Source organism: Eurosta solidaginis, chromosome 1 (genome assembly GCF_040869045.1).
Source record: "Eurosta solidaginis isolate ZX-2024a chromosome 1, ASM4086904v1, whole genome shotgun sequence".
Lineage (NCBI taxonomy): Eukaryota > Metazoa > Arthropoda > Insecta > Diptera > Tephritidae > Eurosta > Eurosta solidaginis.
The window spans coordinates 53,300,987-53,316,415 of record NC_090319.1 but is presented as its reverse complement, the minus strand read 5'-3'; the positions used below and the strand labels follow the sequence as shown (position 1 = coordinate 53,316,415).

General features: G+C 35.9%; 1 protein-coding gene across 7 annotated transcripts in view; it reads right to left on the bottom strand.

Annotated features, from left to right (window-relative positions):
• Nucleotides 1–4,534: 4,534 nt before the first annotated feature.
• The window catches only part of Gnpat (dihydroxyacetone phosphate acyltransferase), a 66,177-nt gene continuing 55,282 nt past the window's right edge, over nt 4,535–15,429 (bottom strand). For 6 of the 7 annotated variants that reach the window (XM_067789993.1, XM_067789985.1, XM_067790011.1 and 3 more), the window contains exons 2-6: nt 14,091–14,663; nt 11,018–11,565; nt 7,724–8,308; nt 5,203–5,367; nt 4,535–5,140 (exon numbers count right to left, since the gene is read on the bottom strand). In XM_067789993.1, coding sequence (XP_067646094.1) covers nt 4,784–5,140; nt 5,203–5,367; nt 7,724–8,308; nt 11,018–11,565; nt 14,091–14,634 — 2,199 coding nt within the window. In that variant the 5' untranslated portion in view covers nt 14,635–14,663 and the 3' untranslated portion in view covers nt 4,535–4,783. Of the gene's footprint in view, nt 5,141–5,202; nt 5,368–7,723; nt 8,309–11,017; nt 11,566–12,765; nt 12,878–14,090; nt 14,664–15,429 lie in introns of those variants that run through there. The other variant, XM_067790030.1, reaches the window with a different exon arrangement.

Sequence of the window (15,429 nt, the reverse complement as noted above, 5' to 3'; positions counted from 1 at the left end):
GAAAAATGAGTGTGTCGCCTATTGCAGAAAGTAGCGTGCAGGTTTTCATGGCACATGAAAAGGGTAAAAGCAGTGGCAGCAAGTCGTCGCAGCGAAGTAAATGTTCTAGAAATCGATCGAACTTAAAATGTTTTAGTTGTGGACGCACGGGTCATTTTGCTGCACAATGCAACAAAAGCAACAAAAACCAGGAACAGACAGATAAAACAAACGAGAAACCAAAAGCATTTACTCTGTTCTCAGCGTTTGAGTCAAACAACTTGCAGTCGAACGTATGGTGTATCGATAGCGGAGCCACGTCGCATATGTGTTGTGACAGAAACATGTTCGATGAGTTGAATGAATACAATGAAAACATTTTGTTAGCTGGTACCAAATGTATAGAAGCAATGGGAAAGGGAACAGTTCGACTAAAAGCAGAAGGGAAAGAAATCCAGCTGATTGATGTACTTTATGTTCCTGTATTGCAATGCAATTTTATTTCAGTATCGAAAGCAGTGAAAAATAACCTTTGCGTTAAATTTGCAAAAGATTTTGTCACGGTATATGAAAACAACGGCAGCGTAATATTGCGTGGAAACAAAGTTGGTGGTATATTTTTGTTCACAGAAAATAAGAAAATGTTATTCTTTGCAGGCCAGCAGAATGAAGCAATGAAGTGGCATGCACGGTATGGTCATTTGAACTATGACAGCATGCGTATGCTTGTAAGCAAAAATTTAGTGAACGGGCTTCAAGTAAATGTGCCAAAATCTATTCAGTGTGTTGTATGTATGCAGAGTAAATGTGTAACAAAACCATTTACATCAAGTTCAAATCGAGCAAGCGAATTACTTGAACTAGTACATACAGATGTATTTGGGCCAGTAAAAACATCGGCTGGTGGTTCGAAATACGTATTGACATTTGTAGATGACAAATCAAGATATGGTTTTGTTTATTTAATGAAGCACAAAAGCGAAGTTTTCAGTAAATTTAAAGAATTCAAGGTTTTCGCTGAACGTCAAACTGGGTGTCTAATTAAAGCCATTAGAAGTGACAATGGCACTGAATACACAAATAATTTGTTTCAGCAGTATGTAAAAGATTGTGGCATTTTGCATCAGTTCACGGTACCCTACACTCCGCAGCAGAATGGTGTAGCTGAACGCTATAACCGGACATTGGTAGAGATGGCACGGAGCATGCTAATTGGTGCGAACTTGAGTGATACATTATGGGCAGAAGCTGTAAATACTGCAGCCTACTTGCGAAATAGGTCACCAACAAAAGCAGTCGATGAAATGACGCCTTATGAGGCATGGTATAAAAGAAAACCAGTTGTGTCACATCTAAGAACATTTGAATCAGTGGCTTACGCCTTAGATAAAAAACCTAAAAGTAAATTCAATGCTAAGGGAAAAGCGTATGTAATGGTTGGTTACGGTAGTGCTACCAAGGGCTATCGCTTGTATGATTCTGCCACAAGAGGAATTATTTTAAGACGTGATGTATCATTTATAGAACCAACTATTCCGAAAGAAAATCTAAACGTTGATTTATATATTTTAAAGTCAAATCAAGACAAGCCAGAATGTGAATGTGTAAGCACTGAAGACAAGCTAAAGAGTGAGTGGGTTAGCACTGAAGACAAGCCAGAGAGTGAATGTGTTAGCACTGAAGACAAGCTAGATAATGAACGTGTTAGTGCTGAAGACGACCCAGAGAGTGATTATAAATCTGCAAAAGAAGAAAGTGATGAAGAGCCTGCTACTAAACAAGTAGGACCTGGTCGGCCTAAGTTGGTGCGGTCAGGGAAACCAGGAAGGCCAAAGAAAGAATACCATTATGCAAATTTTCTCTATGATGTTGATATTCCGAATACAGTGGGTGAAGCCATGTCTAGTGACCATGCAAGTGAGTGGCGTAAAGCAATGTGTGCTGAATATCAAGCTCTTTTAGACAACGATACATGGGAGCTAGTAGATTTACCAAAAAATCAGAGTCATAAAGTGCAAATGGGTATTTTCGATCAAGAAAAACAAGAACGGTGAAATTGATCGATTTAAGGCAAGGCTAGTAGCCAAAGGGTGCAGCCAAGTATATGGGGTGAACTATACCGATACGTTTTCACCTGTGGTGCGGTATTCTACGATCCGTACAATTTTCGCGTTAGCTGCAGAGTACCAGCTATACCTACACCATGTTGACGTTTCATCTGCGTTTTTAAATGGTATCATAGATGACGAAATATATATGGTGCAGCCTGAAACATTTACAAACAGCGAGTATCCCAATAAAGTCTTAAAGTTAAAGAAAGCTTTATATGGTTTGAAACAGGCAGGACGTCAACGGAATATGAGGTTGCATGACATTTTAATTAATATTGGTTTTAAACAATGTGTAACAGAGCCTTGCGTATATACGAAGCATCACGACGGGCACATCAATTTGTTAGCAGTGTATGTAGATGATTTGCTAATAGCCAGCTCAAACAAGAAAGAGATGAGCTCTATTAAGCACGAAATTTCGAAAAGACTGCAAGTGGTAGATAAGGGTCCTGTTCAATTATTTCTTAGTATGGAAGTCGAAAGAGAAGGTGAAAGGGGCGCAATAGCTATACGACAAAAAGGGCAAATCAAAGAATTGCTGCAACAACATGAAATGTTAGACTGTCGTCCTATAGCAACACCACTCGATCCTAAGCAACAAATATTATGCGCTGATTCTAGTTGCAAGCGCGTTGGCAAACAAGAGTACCAGTCGCTGATAGGCTCGTTGTTGTATCTGGCATTGTGCACAAGGCCAGATATTATACATACAGTGTGCAAGCTTGCGCAGCATAATAATGAGCCACATAGCGAACACTTGGCAGCGGCAAAAAGGGTGTTAAGATATTTATGTTCTACGATTGATTTATCGCTCACGTACAGTAAGAAGGGAACGCCGATACAATGCTATGCTGATGCTGATTGGGGTGGAGAGTCACTCGAGCGCAAATCGTTCACTGGCTATGTATTTCTTTTAGCCGGTGGTGCGGTGTCTTGGGAGTCGAAGAAGCAATCAACAGTGGCCTTGAGCAGCACCGAAGCGGAATACATATCGTTGTCAACTGCCGCAAAAGAGGTTATGTTCATAAAACAATTTTTGGACGAAATAAATGTACATAGGCCTGGCAAAATTGTTGTAAATGGTGATAATTTAAGCTCATTACATCTTATCAAAAATGCTGTATACCATGCAAGATGTAAGCACATAGAAATTAAATATCATCATATAATTACAATATTGTTCAAGCTCAGATAATATTGCAGATGTATTTACGAAAAATCTAAGCAAGTTAAATCATAACAAGTTTGTAAAATTGTTAGGTTTAATCTAGTACATGTAAAATAACTTCAAAGTTTTTTTTTGAGTTAAATTATTAATTTGTGACTGCAAATGAATACCAGATTTGAGGAGGAGTGTTGAAATTCTTTTTCATGTGGCAACTCTGTTTTTCATTTGCAACTTGTAATCGCATTTTTGCTTTGCGAATTCTTTCTTTGTATTCGCCATTTTAACTTACGAATAATTTTTTTCTATCTGTGTGTATCTAACCGACGTTGAAGTAAGTCGAAATAAACATTCTTTATTGTTCAGAAGAGCGGCTGTTTTTATTTTAAATTAGAGGACCTCCAACAAGATGTATTAAGATTTTTTTTTTAATTAAGGTTTCTCTGGTCGAGTAATCACCCGTAACGAATTATTCAAACACACGAAAGAATCAGATGCAGAAAGTATTAACGAGAGATTAAACAGTTTAGCCAAATACCTTCTAAGCTTCGGACCTTATTCAAAAAAAGACACCATTGAAACTCGAAATAGACATACTTCGTTTGAAATCCAAGATGATGATCTGCCTGACATGCCCTCTGATGATGATCCCTAAAAAATAATAACTAACCATGCGACTGGACTTCTATTACAAATAACAGTGTATCGGATTGGGATACGAGTTTTAGCTTTAGGATTGATTATTTACTAGTCTGATATACCGCACACGTAAGCCATGTATAGAAATTCACTATTTTTCCGCAGGCTTAAATTTTTTTTGATAATTACTTAATAAATTGTGTTAGAATTCTCGATTCCAGGCATATAAAAATAAATGCCAAAAATCAGCGAAACGTTCGATCTGCTTGTAAGTTGTACATTATTAGAATTAATTATTATACTAGAATGTGCGTTGACTTTTTTGGACCACTGTATATATAATGAAATAAAATAAATAGTTAAATATAACTGAAATCACCATGAGTAACATAATTAAACTATTTAAAGCCAAAAAATAATTTTGGCCGCCCAGATTGCTCAAATACCTCTATGTGCGCCGGTCGCTCTGGCAAGGCTGATACAGTAAAGGTCTGAAAGGCCAATCGCAATAGATCTAAACAAAGGTTACAGTGCTTCGTGGCCTAATAATAATATTATTTGTATTATGACTATGCCTCATTGATTTAGCCATATAGTGTTCTTAATCAACAAGTAAACAATTTTTGATTATGAAGAACAATTTGTGCATCATTAAATTTTTAATACAAGATTTTTATTGAGCAAATTGTAATTTCTTAAATCTCTACCTCTGGCAACACTGTACACTAATTCATAAATAATAACTATAAATTCATTATAAAATTAAAAAAAAAAATTCTATGACTATTTGCATAATTGGTAAAATTAAAACTAACATTATAAACATAAGAACTACATGACAATTTTTGGCCTGCATAACCAATGTACTTTTACTACGTTGTTTTAATAGTTATAATTTAGACCGCATCGAGTTCATTTGTGCACTGGCTACCTTATAATAGTGTTTAAATGGCAACAACTGGCAGTAACGTAACAATTCCATTTCCAATACACGTAACGGTTTATCCTCAGCATGCTGTAGCAAACCATTATCTTTATTTTTCAATAGATAACCGGCTTGTTGGAATGAGTATAAGGCAATATTTAAGTTATCCAATGCCAGACAATATGGATGCACATTTGTGGCATTTGGTTGTTGTAGTAATTTTTCTATACGCTGTTGCATATTTATTAGAACAGATTTTGTCCTGAATTCAATATTTTGATTGTTGGTTGACGATGACGACTCAGCACTAACGTGTGGAAACTGTGAAATAGGTGGGAAATTTAGTCAAATAAAAATGTGGTTTAAAACTTCATTTATCTTACCTGATTTACAGTCACAGCTAATTGATAATAGACGCAGAGAAATGGTGCCAGCGCAGAAAGCATTATGCGACTTGATTGGTTTTCATGAAAAGTTATTTGTGCACTATCAGTTGATATTGTAAGCATACCATGCTTTGAGAGTAGCCTGAGATTTCGTTCGAATTCCTGTAAGAGCAAGTTGAATAAATATTATAACTATATCTATCATTGGATTATTTTTATATTCAGCGTGCTTTGCACACAGAGTATATTAACTTTGGATAACGATTGATTGTACAGGTATAAAGGAATCGAGATAGATATAGACTTTCATATATCAAAATCATCATTATCGAAAAAAAATTTGATTCAGCCATGTCCGTCCGTCCGTCTGTCCGTTAACACGATAACTTGAGTAAATATTGAGATATCTTCACCAAATTTGGTACACGAGCTTATCTGGCAGAATAGATTGGTATTGAAAATGAGCGAAATCGGTTGATAACCACGCCCACTTTTTATGTGTATAACATTATGGAAAACACAAAAAACCTGATTATTTAGTAAATAATACACCCAGAATGTTGAAATTTGACGTGTGGACTGATATTGAGACTTGATAAAAATTTGAAAAAAAATTTTAAATGGGCGTGGCACCGCCCACTTGTGATAAAATATATTTTACAAATATTATTAATCATAAATCAAAAATCGTTAAACCTATCGTAACAAAAATTCGGCAGAGAGGTTGCCTTTATTATAAGGAATGCTTTGAAGAAAAATTACCGAAATCGGTTAAGGACCACGCTCACTTTTATATAAAAGATTTTTAAAAGGGTCGTGGACGAATAAAATAAGCTTTATCTTTGCAAAAAAGAGCTTTATATCAATGGTATTTCATTTCCCAAGTGGATAGCAAAAACTTCAAATTTTAAAAAATGAGCGTGGCAACGCCCCTTTTATGACTAAGCAATTTTCTATGTTTCGGGAGCCACAACTTGAAGAAAAATTAACGGATCGTAATAAAATTGGGTACACAAATTCTCCCTGTAGTAGAAAATATTTCTAGTACAAATATATGGGATCGGTTAAAGACCAGGGCAACTTAGATATAAAACAAGTTTAAAAGGGTCGTCGACTAGATTAATAAGCTATAACTTAGCAAAAAATAGTTTTGAATCAATGATATTTCACTTATCAAGTTTTATTGTAAAAGGAAATGGGTAATTTATCTGAAATGAAATGGAAAATTAAAGCTTACGCTGAGTATATAATGTTCGGTTACACCCAAACTTAGACACCTTTATTTGTTTACAATTTAATATATCACTTGGGGAAGAATCTTGTCCAGTGCGTGCGGCCTTACCGAACTCCATATTGGCTGAGCGGCATTTACATCATTCCGCGCCTGCTCTTCGATGGGTCTTTTAAATCCACGATAAAGGTGGAAGGTTGGCGCAAGGTAACTTAAAAGGCAGACGAGGTGATACATGTGTATACCGATGGTTACAGAGTAATGGAAGGAGTACGGTCTGCGGTATAATGTGCAGATCCAGGAAAAAACAAAAGCTGCCAGATCACTGTAGTGTTTTTTCGCATTAGTTTTTATATTGCCAGCCAAGCAGCAATTAAAGCTTTAATCTCTCATAGCACAAAATTTAAAAGAGTGTTAGAGTGTAAGCACACCCTGGAAAGAATCGCGATAGGGGGAAATATACATCTATATTGGGTTCCATTTGGGAAAAGATGAAAATGAGAAAGGGGATGATCTTGCTAAACAGGGCACATCGCTCGAAGCTTGCAACGTAGACGCTCTAATCAGATTGGGCGAGATTAAAAGAAGACAAGAGCTGCACATGATCGAACAAGCAGGGAAGACGTGAAACCAAGCGCGGGGCTGCAAAATGTCGAAGATCATGTGAAGGTCTTACAACCTTAGATTAACAGTTAATCTTATCATTGAAAAGGGGGGACTGTAGGCCCATGATATGAATTCTGACTGCACACTGCCTTCTGGCGTCACATGCTTTTAAATTAGGCCTAGCCAGTGATAGCAGATATATAAAGTGCGGGTTAGAGGAGGAAACGACCAGGTACGCCATGTGCCCTGCGCTCGTTTGTAGTGATTGCTAAAAGGGCGAAGTTATACTGGTTTCTTATAGGGTTTAAAGTTTGTTCGTTGAGCAAACTTATGGTAACACTATGTACTCAATCAGTCTATGTGAGATCCTCACGGGTCAACCAGTTCAAACCAACTTCATCTACTCTACAATGTACACATTTTTGTCGAAATTTGGTGACTTTTTGAGAAAGGCGATTTAATTTTTCCACCTTCTCTCTTCTAGAAAACAATTATCATTGCGGAGTTTCAGTTTTTCCGAAACCTCTTCTTATTGAATGATGAATTTATGCCGACGTGTCCGCGAAAGATTCAAGAGCTTGAGCGTTGCAGTATGTACTCTGTACACAGTTATAACTTTCAAAAAGCATTGGAATACCAAGAAAGGAAGAGAAATAAAGCGTTTTTTTTTTTAAAACTCACCTCTTTGTCTCTGTTTGACTCAATAATGAATTCATGCTTAAAAATATCATCGAGTGTTGAGACACGTTCCGACAAACTCGCAACCACCTCAGAATAACAAGTAGGCAATATTATGCTTGTATCATTGGCGCCAATTTCTTGGTCTTTTTGCAATTGTAACGCAGCCAGTATTAGATATGTTGGACGTGCAAGCCAAAACATACAAGGATTTATATATAGCTGTAATGCCAGTGTTGGCACTGCCACGGCCATAGTTTGTGGTAAAAGCGCGTGCGCCTTCAGTCTTTTTATATCGATCTCCTGTGCCAATTGTGCAGCAGCAACTTGCGTAAATTGCAATTGTCCATTATGAAAATGTAAAATATTGGAATGTATTTCAACAGTTTCGATTATTTCATTTTTGAGACGATTTTGATCGGTAGCAACATGCGCACCCAACTCCTCAAACATACATTTTAGTTCGGTAATACCATGCGCTAGTTCGTCCATATTAGCCGAACTTTCCGCATATAATTGACTAGCATAACAGAGGCACAATAAATTAAATGTGCTAATAACGATACGTCGTTGTTGTTGATAAATAACCTGCAAAAAATATTTGAGTGCAATTTAATACCGATTTCACACAGAAACTTAATCAAATCAAAATTTTGTTTAATGAAATAATTAAGTTTTCCTTTTCACATAGGGCCACTTGCTTCATTAAGCGAACAGCTGTTAGCAGCTCCAAAAAAATTACTCTTTTATAAAAAATCGTTAAAATGGATAGCAGCCGTTTCCTTTCTTACTATAAATAAAATTAAACAAAAAAGGGATGCCCAAATAATCATAGATGTTGCACCTAACTAAATATGTGCCCATTTTTGAAAAAGCTATACTATCTCTTGCTGCAAATGCAGCGAAAATAAAATCTTTAATTTTTGATGTTTTTCTGTTTTTCGTAAATTGTTGAAAATAATTTATTTTTGATTGTCATTTGTTACATTGACAATAAAATTCGGCAAAACGTACTAGAGTTTTGACTCCATTAGTCATTCAATAAAGCAATAATGAGATAATTAAAAATTTGGTTACAGCCCAAGAAAACGACTAATTATTTCATTAATCCGCTGTGTGAAATTGGTAAACTTAAATGTACATTAGACTGTTTCATAATTTAAGTGAAAAAAAATGCTTCCAAATATGTTCTATAGCTTTAATTAGACTTGAAAAATACATTACCAAAGTATGAGACCATAACAATAATATTAAGAAGCCTTCGTCTCTTCCATTTCATGAATGGAGTTGAGTAATAATCTTATCCCATTCGTAGTATCCGTATAATCGGTTGTATAAGATATGTAATATAAGGAGCACAGATGTACATAAACGAAATTTTCGATAAATATTGTAACGAATTTAGGGGAATTCCTGCTTATTTGAAACCTGCTACTAACGTTCGAATCGCTAAACTGTTGAATAAAATATCCAATATTCAATAATGCAAAATGGTCATTATTAGTCTACTTTGAGAGTACTTCACAATAACACTTATACTTCACAACCAATAGCGTACTTAAATCAAAACTGATTCTGATTACTCAGCTTGCGCTGCTTTTATAATCCCCGTTGTTTCATTCGCATATTTCTACTAAGGTCTAGTAATTTCTCGAACTTCATGCTTAGTTACCAGCCATATACAGGTATACTTCTAGTTTGTAACCATATGCGTGTGTATATGTGAGTACTATTTCGGCCATTGATTACATGTATTTGTGCGTATCTCTCCGTTGCCTTATATGTATGTGAGTAAATGATGATTGATTTTTTTACGTACACAGGAGTGGCAGCTTGCTTTATTGTTGTTGTGCCTTTATTTAATAACCTTAGTGATGTGAGTATCACTTAGTGATGCTAATATTCGTCACAATATCAAATAAATAATAGATCGGTAATACACACGCAAAGTTTCACGTTTCTTGTTGTCTGCATGAGATAGCTATGACTATGAATCTCTTACCTGAACAAAGGTTGTATGGGATCTATACTATATACGATAGATCTCAAGTATGTTTTTATATCATACAAAAATATATGCCATATTCGTAAGCATTTCGTGAAACTTTAAGATGTTAAACTGGGGCAGAAATAACGAAAAGCTTCTTATCAGAACAATCGTTTATATTAGGTATATATGACCGGTCTTTACAATTTCTTCAAACAATAATATGTGCCATATACGAAAATCAGCTGGCGAAATTTGGAGATTCTATCTAATAAATTGGGGGAAGATATGACAAAAAGTCTCCTCTCTGCAAATTTGCTATAGTGGTCCGATTTGGTCGTTTCCGAAAACTGTCTAGATAGAACAACTCAGCTCGTTATCTTGGCCATTTCGGTATGCTTTTTGGTGGGTCTATCTCTTCTCCTATAAGAACTTACAATTTTGAGATTGGTGATTCATTTTCATGAAAGGTATAAGAACAATTTCTGCTCTTTTCAGAAGGATTTAAAATGACAGTTTCCGTTCCCAGACATTATCAACAAGTACTGTTAGTTCAGGCAAGGTAACTAAATTTTCTGCTCTTCTCTGTAATCCTCTTAAATCCAGAGGTTTAGCTATTCGAATTATTTCCTATTAATTCTCAAGTAAATGCCGCTTAAGGCAGTTTATACCCGACTTATATGTTCTGTATCAGCCTTATTAGGTGGGATAGTGGATAATTAATGTATATTGGAACGTTTTTCCGTCATCCCTTGTAAAATTTGGAAATGATGGCGCAACGCCGAAACCGGTTTGTCTCCAAACCACATTTCAAAAGGGATGACGGAAAAGTGCTGCAATGTACATCAGAGTAAAGCACCAATTAAACTTCCTTAACCCTAACGCCATAGTCGTAACCATACCCATATCCATAACCATCTCCAATGTGATCGATTAATGGTGACTTAACCTAAAAATCGTGAAAAACGCAAAAAATTACAAACATATTCCACAAAAAATAAGACACTCTTATTCATAACGTATCCAAAACAATGAATAAAATCTACAAAAAGTTATTAAAATCACCAACTCAAATATTTTTAGGTTATGGATATGGCGAGAAACCAAAAACCAATTGGTTGGCTATAGTATGGTTATGGCGTTAGCGTTATGGTATGGCACCATTAATCGATTACATTGATTTCCGTAAGGTAGGTTCGATCAGCTGTTTAATCTGGTTATGGTTTTATGGTTATAAGTTACCATTAATTGGCCCTTAAGCAACTTTACCGCACCAGCGACTACATTTAGATACATGAGTGCGTACTGACCTCATTAGCTAAATTCTTAATTAAATCCAGCTCGAGCTTATCCAACTTTTGCAAATGTGCACCCATAGTTGCACGCTGCATACGATCTGCACCAGTATGACCAAAGAATTCTCGCGCTGATATTGGCGTACCAAAATCCAAATACATCTTGCCAAAACGTTCATCTATAATTTTCAATGCTTTAAAGAAACCCTTCGTCGACTCTTTTGGCTTTGGTACACCCAAAAGTTCATACACAAATAATTGTTCTTCGAGTAAACGTTCATATGATATGCTCACTGGTACGATAGTAACATCATGAACCTCGCCGGTGAAATATGGAAGTAAAGCCATTGATAGTAGACCAATCTTAGGTACAAGTGATTTAAAGTTGCGACTACGTGTACCCTCTATGAAGAATTCTACACCGATGTGATAGACAGAAATCAATGCATTCATATATTCACGAAAAACATCCCAATATAGTTCATCGTTTGAGAAGGAGCGACGCATAAAAAATGCACCAGTTTTACGTAGCATTGTTCCCATGCCGAACATTGCATGAAAATCTGAAAAAATATTTAAAGATATTGCATAAGAAAGTGAAATTACGATCGTGAAATACTGTACCTTTTCTAACAGTATTTTAGAAAAATGCAAATGTATTTCAGAAAATTTCAAATAGCAACGATACGCCTTTCCTTCTTTTCTTCGTATACTTTTTAATGAATTAAATAAGCAGTTTAACTGCTAAGAAGTAGCGCATTTTTTACCACCAACGGAAATATCGCGTAATGCAAAGACATCTGAGACAAAATAAGAACGTGCTTGCTGAATAATTTCCTCCATGAACTGGAGGCGCCTTTTCACTGTCCCTGGCACCTCCGCAGCTGGAAGATGAATAAAAAATAAATGTAAGGCGCGATAACTTCCGAAGAGATTTTAGGCCGAGACTCTCTTCCAATTTGCGTCGTGCACCTTTTAATTTTTCCTTCAAATTCGCAGGACAGGACCTACTTGTTTTATGCCGACTCCGAACGGCATCTGCCAGGCAGATGAGTTTTCACTGAGAGCTTTCATGGCAGAAATACACTCGTAGTGCTTGCTAAACACTGCCGAGGGGCGACCCCGCTTAGAAAAATTTTCTTTTAATTGAAAAAACTTGTTTATAAAATTTTGATGTTGCTTTTCCAGGGGCGTGAACACAGAATGCATGTCGGAGCACGCTACCATCACACCACGGCAGCCGCCGGAAGATGCGTGTAATTTTTTAAAAACATTTTTATTTTCAAAAGGTAGGTGCCCAAAAACCACCACTTCAATTCCCGTATGACGTGACTATTTCCAATGACGGTCCATCTATGCCAAAATTTCCCTAACCCATTCAGCTAAACTATCTATTGAAATGATTCACGCCACACCTGATAGTGGCAGCATTAAAACTGCTGGTTAAGGTCATGCCCATTTGTGTTTTTGAAGTACAGTTGGCGTTTGGTGAAATACATTCGTGTTTTTCTGAATTCCTTTCTGTTTTGCTGAAATACATATGAGTTTTTCTGAAACCTAGTGGTGTTTTTCTGAATTTTATTTAAATTTTTCTGAAATACATTTGCGTTTTCTGATTTTCATTTGGGTTTTTCTAAAATACATCTGAGCTTTTCTGAAATACTGTTGGCAAAGGAGTAGTGTTTTTTCTAATTTTTATTTAAAATATTTTTTCAGCATTAAACATAAAAGTTTGTTGAAAGTTGCCATAGTCGTAACCATACCCATATTCATACCCATCTCCAATGTGATCGATTAATGGTGCCTAAACTTCCTTAACCCTAACGCCATAATCGTAACCATACCCATATCCATAACCATCTCCATTGTGATCGATTAATGGTGCCTTAACCTAAAATTCGTGAAAATTTCATAAAAATGAGGAAAACGCAAAAAATTACAAACATATTGCACAGAAAATAAGTCTCTTAGTCATAACGTATCCAAAACAATGAATAAAATCTACAAAATGTTATTAAATTCACCAACTCAAATATTTTTAGATTATGGATATGGCGAGAAACCTAAAACCAATTGGTTGGCTATGGGTAGGTTCGATCAGCTGTTTTATCTGGTTATGGTTTTATGGTTATAAGTCACCATTAATTGGCCCATTAAAACTAATGACTTAAGGGCTAATTAAACTTCCTTAACCCTAATGCCATAGTCGTAACCATACCCATATCCATAACCATCTCCAATCTGATCAATTAATGGAGCCTTAACCTAAAAATCGTGAAAAAAAGCAAAAAATTACAAACATATTCCACAAAAAATAAGTCTCTTGGTCATAACGTATCCAAAACAATGAATACAATATACAAAAAGTTATTAAATTCACCAACTCAAATATTTTTAGGTTATGGATATGGCGGGGAACCAGAAACCAATTGGTTGGCTATGGTATGGTTATGGCTTTAGCGTTATGGTATAGCACCATTAAGCGATTACATTGTTTTCCATAAGGTTGGTTCGAGCAGCTATTTTATCTGGTTATGGTTATATGTTTATAAGTCACCATTAATTGGCCCTTTAAACACACACAATACGTCACTTACTTGGCTGACAAGGGTGAAAGGCTACGTATCAGCCGTCGCATCCGCTATACTTTGCCAATTTTCTACTTTTTACGTTCATGTACCACATCACCAATGTTGCACTTTATTTTTGGACCAACCGGGCCGGGCGTCTGTGAAAACTTATGCAATGCTTTCAGTTGACATTTTAGATTATTTTCATTATGGAATCTACAATTTTATTGCTAAATAAAATTATTTACGTCAGTCGTTATATGTCTCACTTTACACCACGTACATACATCCCTACAAAAAATTTGGTCACAAAACTTACCCACGCCCATGCAAATGTGACTATACATATAACCTATGACTGTAAAATGACTAGTCAAATGACGTGGATTGACGCGAGCGTTTTTGCAGGGATGTTGACTGAGGAAAATGGCGTACGTCGTGACAGTGACGGATTGTATCTGCTGAGCCCATAAACACTGCTGTTTATAAAAAACTAACTTATAAATATTTGTGCTCACCCATTCCAGCTGCTATTCCAGGTATTTCAATATCATAATAAAAACAAATATATGACATTAAAACAAAATCCATATAGCTCCTATGACTAGGCAAATAACAAACGGGATTGCGTCCCAATTGCTCACGTACTGCTCGTATATTGGTGGCATTTACATAGATACCGGAAAGTATACGTTTTGAAATTGCCGTTATAGCCATACCACACCATCGTATTATGGCTAAATTCCGATCCAAACCAATTTCATTAAGAATATCTTTCACTTGCTTTTCAATTTGCTTCACAGCACAATTTTTAATTTGTGCATAATTTTCGATAATTTTGCGCATTTTTTCGCTACGAAAAACATGTCTCTTCAATGTTTGCGGATTCAAATAACGTTCGAATTCATTTGCCACTTGCGGTTTGTATTCTTTGGTCATTACCGGTTCTTTCCCGCTAGCGATAATATTTTCAAAATCTGCCATATAATTAGTAGAGGTGGCATATTTTGACGATTCTACACCTTTCGTGAGAGGGTGTAGATTTGGAGGGGATGGCCCCATCTTCTTTGTGCTTAATGAACGGAATTTGACTGCAAATAAGAGAATTCAATAATTACTAGTATTAGTATTTTTACCCTAACTTAATAATCACACTAGTTAATGTAAACAGAAAAATAGCACAGGCATTTTATTTTATCAAATTTTGTCAATTAAAGTATTTTTTTCTATTTTTGAACTCTTAAGAAAAACTTTTATGCATTTTATAACTTATATCGTTATTTTTTAGGCATTTACTCTATGTAAACTGTGAGGTAGTCGCTACTTTTTTTTTTTGGCGAGATGTTTATAAATGTCTTCTATACATTTTCATGGGGTATTTGAGTTTATTTTTCCGACTGTATTTAATTAATTATTCAACTCTCTTTCCAAAAATCACGTTTGCATAAAGTGCCAACACCGCATGCATAAATGGGAGGCAATTCAAAAATGTCCCTCATAGAAAACATTCGGCATCAATTTTTTGATTTCCAGGGAGTTACTCGCCACAAAATAACCCAGGGACGGCTCTTATTTGCCGTCATCCAGTGAGTTTTACAGCTCCTGCTCAGGCTCAATTCTCTGGATCATTGAGAGACTTAAGAAGCAGATGTCGTGATATTTTCGCACACGTGAAATGTGATAGGCAGATGTCGCCGCTGTTTTTCATTTAACTCATACTGCGAAATGCTAAGCAGCGACATCTATTTTTGAAAAAGTAGGTTTATTAAAGGCAGCGTTGCCAAACTAAAGACAAGTAATTAACAAATTATCTGGCTGACATATTGAACCAGACTTCTATCTGGATTTATCTGGCTC